Source organism: Hemibagrus wyckioides, linkage group LG06, assembly GCF_019097595.1.
Source record: "Hemibagrus wyckioides isolate EC202008001 linkage group LG06, SWU_Hwy_1.0, whole genome shotgun sequence".
Lineage (NCBI taxonomy): Eukaryota > Metazoa > Chordata > Actinopteri > Siluriformes > Bagridae > Hemibagrus > Hemibagrus wyckioides.
This window is the reverse complement of record NC_080715.1, coordinates 33,490,099-33,498,050: the sequence shown is the minus strand read 5'-3', so window position 1 is coordinate 33,498,050 and position 7,952 is coordinate 33,490,099. Positions and strand designations below refer to the sequence as shown.

Here is a 7,952-nt window from a genome sequence, read left to right as displayed (position 1 = left end):
GATGAATTAGAGCAGAGACTAATGTGCTTCTAGAGGAATGGTCAAAAATTCCCATTAACACACTCCTAAACCTTGTGGAAAGCCTTCCCAGAAGAGTTGAAGCTGTTCTAGCTGCAAAGGGCAGGACAACTCCATATTACATTCATGTGCCTGTAAAGGGAGACATCCCAAAACGTTTGGCAATACAGTGTAGTAATTATGAGCAGTGTTTTAGTTTATTCTCCACCTTTCATTTGACCCTCATTTAGCTTTTCTTTGACTATTTTCTGATTACGTGTTACACAAATATGTTCGCACTATTGATAATAAACTTCACTAATGTTTTATTCCACAGTTATTACAATTCACTTGGTCTGAGACTAAAATAAAGTTGACAGAACAATCGGATTTTATTAGTTTCATAGACCAAGCATGATTCTTTTCTTTTTTTTGTTTGTTTTGTTTTAAATAATAAAAGTTCTTAAATGGTTCTTGGCCAGTGTGTCCAGTTCTACGAAGAGCCTTTAACGTCCATGGAACATATATATATATATATATATATATATATATATATATATATATATATATATATATATATATATATATATATATATATATGTTTTTTATGGCATTAAGAATAAATGAGTTTACATGAACATTGAACATGAAATGAACATTTACCGTGAAAGGTTCATTTAGAAACCGAAAATTCTTCTTCTTCAATGGCATCAAAGTGAAAAACCCCCTTTTTTGGATTTTCCTGAAATTGAACATTTTTAGGAATATAATACATAAATACTGTACTTTTTTTCGGGCAGATGTAAAGAACTATAGTGAACACATAAAGTAATATACAGTATATATATTATATATATTGTTTAAAAAATGTTCAAACTTGTGACTGGTGGAATTAAATCAGTTCATTCTGCCATGTGATTAATGAATTGTATTTAAATATAAACTGGACATACTCAATCACAGATATACTTGATAAACAAAAAATAATAATAATAACCTGTTTTATTTATTTATTTATTTATTTATTTATTTTCCTGTCCTGATTTTTTACTACCAACCAATTTTCACTTTTAAATATTATATTATATTATATTATATTATATTATATTATATTATATTATATTATATTATATTATATTATATTATATTATATTATATTATATTATATTATATTATATTATATTATGTAACGACCCCAATACATTTCATCTGTATATGTTTATAAAGATGTCCACATTTCTAAATGTTTTACAGTTAAAGCACCTGTTGTAGATGATGATGATGAGGAGGAGGAGGATAATCCAGCTTCCTCCTGTGAAGCAGTGAGTCATGTATAAGGTTTACTGGCAGCAGCAGCAGCAGCTTGTCATTGTGAAAGCACACACTGAGGCTCAATCTCAGTGTTTCTGACAGAAGTGCTGCTTTTCTCTCAGTCGCGTGATTTGTAGGAAAACAGGACAATATGTCCTCACCTCTCTCTCTCTCTCTCTCTCTCTCTCTCTCTAACACACAGGGCTGAGTCGCCATTTCCCGGAAAGGATGATGTCATCGTTTTCCTGTGAGATCCGCCTGTGTTTCTTTTAAAGAGACAATACTGTGATAATGAAGTTACCTTCACTCTTTAACCTCTCAACCTGGCACAGACTTATTTATTTTTTACTAAACAACATGTCACTCTAAGAGTTTTTAGATATATATGTATAAATGAATAAATCCAACATCTAGTGGAAGGCTTTATTATAGCAGGTTATTAATACATCTTAAGTGCACATCTGGAGTGATCTGGTCAGGGGTGCACAAACTTTTTTACTCTAACAAAGTCATCTAAATGTTAAATATTGTTTGTTTGTTTGTTTGTTTCATGAGTAGATTTATGAGTAGGCTACATTATTTTATGAAGACTTCATCATCAAATTCATCTTAATCCACAAAAAGATTGTGTCATATTTGCATCTGGATCAAACTAATAGACTCTTGTTGTCTTAATAACAGCTGTATGGATACCTTAATATCTGACTGAGGACACAATCATGTGTTTAGGCTTTTTTTTTTTAATAAATAAGAATAATGAGGATTATCAGAAAATCTTATAAACCGTAGATAACTCCGCCCCCATCCACATGACCTGAGGGCTATGAGGATGTTTTGAAGAAGAAAATGTAAATATACATAAATCTTCCCAGTCACTACATCTCATCTAAATGGAAACATATGGAACCAGATCATGTTTACTCAGTGTTTTCCACCCCCACCATTCTCATCATCATCATCATCAAAACACCAGATAAATGAATATCTTTGTGAAGAATGCTGTTCATCCCTCCAGAATTGGTCATACTCATGGTGGCTCAGCATATTTCTGATTATCGTTAAGGTTTTTTTTCTCCAGGTGATTAGTTTCCAAATGAGTCGACTGCAGCAGCAGGGGAATCCACTGAGTACAATTTTAAGCTTTATAGCCATGATAAAATTCCTGAGATAACGTTTCTAATCCTGGCAGCCAACAACATAGGCAACAACAATGTCATGTTTTGACTCATATAGTATTGTTTCCTGGTAACACACTCTCTCTCTCTCTCTCTCTCTCTAACTCTCTCTCTCTCTCTGGATTAGGAAGAGGATTGGAAGTTTCCAGAACACAGAGGTAAGAGATTCACACTTAGTGAAGGAATGTATACTGTGTTGTTCTTCACTCCCCACTGTCCGTCTCTGATTACTTCATCCTTCACAAATGAACTAAAACACAAACAACCCCATGGCGGGGCACTTACCCCCAGCCCCACTCTGGACCACTTACCCCTTGGCCTTTAAGAGACCTTTAGAGCAGGGGTTCCTGACTCCACCTGTGGACGACCCTCACACAGACACATACTCTATCTATTCACTGGTCAGAAGCTGTACCGGACTGGCATTTGGACTGGAGTCAGGTATCGTCACTTTAGAAACAGAGAGAATAAACCTGACATGTTTGTCAGCTTGAATGAACCAAAATGACCTCTGTTATCAATAAGGTGGACATTTTCTGATTTCTTCTAGAAAAATGTCCAGGCTGTCGATGCTAATGTTAACGAGCATGGACTAATAATTAAGAATTAAACATATGTCATTCATACCTCATGCCCTATGTAGCCAAATGTAAGTGGACGCCCAATGGACAACTAGATGTTGGATGGTGGTTGAGATCAGCTACAAGAGCATTAACGAGATCGGACACTGATGAAGAGTAATCTCTTCATCAAAACTTTGTGCACCCCTGGCCAACACACCAATTTTAGGCTTCTTCTTCTTCTTCTTCTTCTAGGGTTGTTAATTCTGACTCAACCCTAATGAACACCTATCGGGATGAACTGGAACTGGCGTCTCCTTACTTTCCATCAGTGTCCGATCTCGTTAACGCTCTTGTAGGACGAATCATCTCAGCCCCCGTTCCAACATCTAGCGGAAAGCCTGTCCAGTGGGTGTCCACTTACTTTTGCCTATATAGTGTTTTAGGTAGGTGCACCGTGATTGCAGCATAATAAGGTTTTATGACGCTTTCTGACGTTTCCTGATTATTTTGGAATGAGAGCTAGCATAGCAAACATCCCGATGATCTCATGACACAGGTATGCCTTTATTTTGTCATTAGTGTGAAATGTTATGACCCTGATTTCCTACAGAGAGAAGGAGAGGAGAGAGGAGGTGGAGTAGAGGAGTCTGTCCACTTATGGTGTGTGTGCAAAGGGTTGCCTGATTGCATCATCGCAAACCAAAGCCTCTGGCCGGTGGGGCTATAAATAGGATGACGTCACCCAGGCCCAACCCACTTACTAGTAGAATACCACACCGGGTTCTACTATAAAACCGGACCGGGGTGATGCAATGCACCGGCCACAGCTGTAACTTCCCTAACAGAAAGAGAGAGAGAGAGAAACAGAAAGAGAGAAACACACAGAGAAAGAGAGAGAAAGGAGAGAAGAAACCTGAGTAGAGTTTCAGCTCAGAAAGAAGGTGAGTTTCGTTTCTTGTCATTCTGTCCGTTTTTATCAGCTTAAAGCCGATAGTTTAAGTAGAGACTCGTGAAGACAGACAGCGTGCTCTCTCGCGACTCGGTTTTAAAGCCGTTCACACCGAGATCTAAACGATTTAAAGCTGTAAAATCTTCACCGTGACTCCGTTTCGTCCGCTGGAGAGAGAAAGAAACACGGACCGAAAAGTTTCTTTAACCAGCGCGAGAGGAAGGGTCAGCAAACATCACCACCAACTTTTCGGTTTGTTTGATTCTGCCGGACATTTAAAGTTTTTCTAACAAAAAAAACAAAAACAAAAAGAAGAAAAAAAACTTTTAGAGACACGTTAGAAACATCGTTTCTTGTTAGACAGAGTAATCGTTTTGTTTATCACTTTATAATTGAAAGAGGAAAACTTGGTGTTCTTTTATATAAATGTAAAAAAAAATTGATCATTTAAATAATTATCAGTCAATTGATCATTTAATTAATTAATGAATTAATACACACACACACACTCACACACACATATATATAATATAGTGTTGTGTTGTTAAAGTTTTAGTTCTGTTCAGTGTGTGTTGATGGAGTCCCTCAATGCTGTGTCCAGGTTTCAGAATGATGCTTCAGCACCCCGGTCTAGGTCTGGGTCTGGGTCTGAGTCTGGGTCTGGGTCCTTCAGAGATCAGCGCCTCGGCTCTGGTTCCGTGTCTGTCCCCGCCCGGTTCTCTCACCCTCGACGACTTCACTCATTTCAGCCCGCTGGTTAAGGAGGAGTTACGTTACACCATCCAGAACAAACGCCTGTCCAGCGGGATGAGTTCGGCCACCACGAGCTGCTCGGACTGCGGCTCTGAGAAGCCTCCCGAGATGCAGGGAATGAAGAGAGAGGTACACAACACTTACTTACGTTCACTAATGAGAGCAGAACTTCCATATGAAACTTACAGTCCAAGCATTTTAAAAGACAAATACATGACCAGTCATTTAAACGCTCTTAACTTATTATCCTTGTTAATGATCTTTTCCTTACAGCTTTCTGTGGAAGAAGTTGATCGCAGGAAACGACGACGGGAAAGGAACAAAATCGCTGCCGCAAAGTGCAGGAACAAGAAGAAGGAGAAGACGGACTGTTTACAAAAGGTAGAGTCTCATAATATCTTAAAAAGGTTCAATTATTTAACCAAGGTTAAATGATATAACACTCAGTGATGCTTCTATACTGATTAAAATCACATCAAATCCTAGAACGTACGATAACCCTGCCCTCTAGTCAACTTTTTCACAAATTTCCCTCTTCATACATGTATTGTGGTTCATCCGTACTTATCATTTGATGTTTCAGCTTATTGGGATTAGTCGTAACCGAGTCGTATTCTTTCTCTCTGTCAGGAGTCGGAGAAGCTGGAGTCTTTAAACGCTGAGCTGAAGGCGCAGATCGAGGAGCTGAAGAACCAGAAGCAGCAGCTGGTCTATATGCTCAACCTTCACCGACCGACGTGCATCGTCCGAGCTCACAACGGCCAAACTCCCGAAGACGAGAGGAACCTCTTCATCCAGCAGATCAAAGAGACCACGCTGCAGTGTATGAACTTTACCACACCCGGATCTGCGAGTCCTGCCACACTGACCGCCTGCGATCATCTTTGAAGCACGAGACTTCGGAAAAGATTTTGCCAAGGAGCGCTGAAGGACCTGCTCGAGGAAAAAAAACAAAAACACGAGTACACTGTATTGGACTGAGGACAAGAGTAAGCAATATGTATAAGCACTAACATCAAAGCGGATTTGATGTCTTTTTCTCATATTTAAATGTTATTTAAAATGATTTTGTACGTGTACCCAAGCATGATATTGTCTAGAAACCAACATTAAACTTTAACGGTATCACATATAACGAGCACTAGAAGTTCCGTGGGGTCACCACACGTGTGTGTGTGTGTGTCGGAGAAGGTGACGCATCGTCCTATACACGGAGAGACGTGTAGAGAATGAAGTATTAAGAGTACGATGATGTATTTCCGTAGTTATACCTTGCTTCTGCTGTGTTTTTGTTTTTATCTTTTTTTCGCCACTCAAAACTACTTAAAGCTGCTACGCTAAGCTAATATCTCAGGTCAGTTCAGAGAAAAGGAACCAGGAAACAGAATAAACCAAGTGTGTTCCATCATCACTTAGCTGCTTGGGAATCAGAACCCAGTGAGAATTAAACGTCTGTTCCTGTTTCATCTCAGAAATATGTTTTTTTTATATATATATGTACATATATATATATATATATATATATATATATATATATATATATATATATATATATATATACACAATGCTGTGAGCTGGAAGGTCTGTGTAGTGACCCATAATGACCGTGTTGAGTTTTTGTATTGTTTTGTAGAATCTGTGTTTTTTGAAGCATTATACTGTATTTTTATATCTAATGTAAACATGTGGTTGAGTCTAGATGCACAATCTTCAGTCACTTTAAAGAGTCCTGGTGTCCTGTCATATTTCACAAAAATCACTAAGGGGTGTCGGCTAGTCCGGCACATCAGCACCGGATATTCAATCTGTTTGTGTGTGTTTTTTTTTTCTTTAGATGTTTGAGAGTAATGTTCTAGATCCTTATGTACCTCGGATGAGAGACGCAGGCGTCACATGCTTATTTTTCCCTATTCTTTTCGGTAAAGCGTATTTTCACTGGCTGTAGAATGAAACTGTTTGTTTGTTTGTTCACCTTATGACGACTAATGTGAGCTGTATTTAAGTTTGTTTGTTTTTTTTGTTGTCACGTCATTAAAATCTCTCTAAACGCTCTACTTTTCACGTGTATCTTTATCACGCTTTAATTTCTAACACATTACAGTGTTCACGCTTCTCTCTAATTCGAAATAAAATTTTGTTCGAGTTCATTCTGATGTCACACATTTGTACAGCGCTTTCCAACAGTGGACATTGTCTCAAAGCAGCTTTATAGAACTAGAGAAACAGAGAAGGGGAAAAAAAGATCCCTATTGAGAAGCCTGAGGTGACGGTGGCAGGGAAAAACTCCCTGTGATGATATAAGGAAGAAACCTTGAGAGGAACCAGGCTCAGAAGGAAACCCATCCTTATTTGGGTGACACTGGACAGTAAATAATGTTACTAACTAATTAATGTCCTTTCTACAACAGCAATCAAGGGTCCATGAGGAAATATTAGGTCACTGTAGTTTCTGAGTTCATTATAGACACTAATTCCTTGCTACAAGCTGACAGATGTAATGGCAGATCTGTGAAGTTGTGAAAGTCCCCAAGTGGCTCTGTCCATGGCTGTCTCCTGGTCACAGGCTGTCCACACAGATCCATCCACAGCATCATTGAGCACCACCAAGTGACGAGACCAGGGGTAGAGCCACTGGTCACACTGGAAACTCAGAACACTGGGAGCTCAGGAGTGGGACGTATAGCTCGACAGAGAGAGAAAGAGAAAGAAAGAGAAAGATATTAAGTATGCTTGTGAGTCAGAGGTTCAAACATCCAGGGTTTAATGTACACTGAGAGTAATCATGCCAAGAGGAGATTAAAGCAGCTGTAAGGCACTTGTGTAAAGGTTTCAGGGTTCAGGAGAGACACACGTCATGGTGTCTACGTGGAACATCTGAATAACAGAATAGAGTTTAAAAAAAAAAGAACACAGACTTGAGTAGAAGTTCTGCTGTAGAAATAAATCAATGAAGTGAAAAAGATCCAGAAAAGAAGTGATGAAATATTTATTAGCGAAATTAAACTGAAGATAAATCCCGGTGCAGTGACCTGTGTACTCCAGTACTGATAATAAACCAGGACACACTGTGAAGTGTGTGTGTGGGAGTGTGTGTGTTTGTTGTATGTGTTTTTGGTGGGTAAAAAAAATCCTCTATAATTCCACAGAAGCTGGGGGCTATGTGGAACCAGTGGACTTCACACACCACCTCTCAGCTCTCCAGTT

The 7,952-nt window shown here is 38.6% G+C and overlaps 1 protein-coding gene across 2 annotated transcripts; it reads left to right on the top strand.

Annotated features, from left to right (window-relative positions):
* Positions 1 to 3,829: 3,829 nt before the first annotated feature.
* atf3 (activating transcription factor 3) lies at positions 3,830 to 6,799 on the top strand. Of its 2 annotated transcripts, none has more exons than XM_058393686.1 (4): positions 3,830 to 3,987; positions 4,597 to 4,877; positions 5,022 to 5,129; positions 5,379 to 6,799. In XM_058393686.1, exons 2-4 carry the CDS (start codon positions 4,605 to 4,607, stop codon positions 5,634 to 5,636), a joined length of 639 nt encoding a protein of 212 aa, XP_058249669.1. In that variant the 5' UTR covers positions 3,830 to 3,987; positions 4,597 to 4,604; the 3' UTR covers positions 5,637 to 6,799. The 2 variants fall into 2 exon arrangements, with proteins under 2 accessions (XP_058249669.1, XP_058249670.1); XM_058393687.1 differs by lacking the exon at positions 3,830 to 3,987 and adding an exon at positions 4,007 to 4,247.
* The last annotated feature ends 1,153 nt before the right edge of the window (positions 6,800 to 7,952 follow it).

Bases quoted from the DNA above. Each gene is read 5' to 3' on its own strand.
- atf3 (XM_058393686.1), top strand. From the start codon at position 4,605: ATGATGCTTCAGCACCCCGGTCTAGGTCTGGGTCTGGGTCTGAGTCTG. The intron at 4,878-5,021 runs GTACACAACACT...TTTTCCTTACAG, and splicing joins TGCAGGGAATGAAGAGAGAG to CTTTCTGTGGAAGAAGTTGA. The intron at 5,130-5,378 runs GTAGAGTCTCAT...TCTCTCTGTCAG, and splicing joins AGACGGACTGTTTACAAAAG to GAGTCGGAGAAGCTGGAGTC.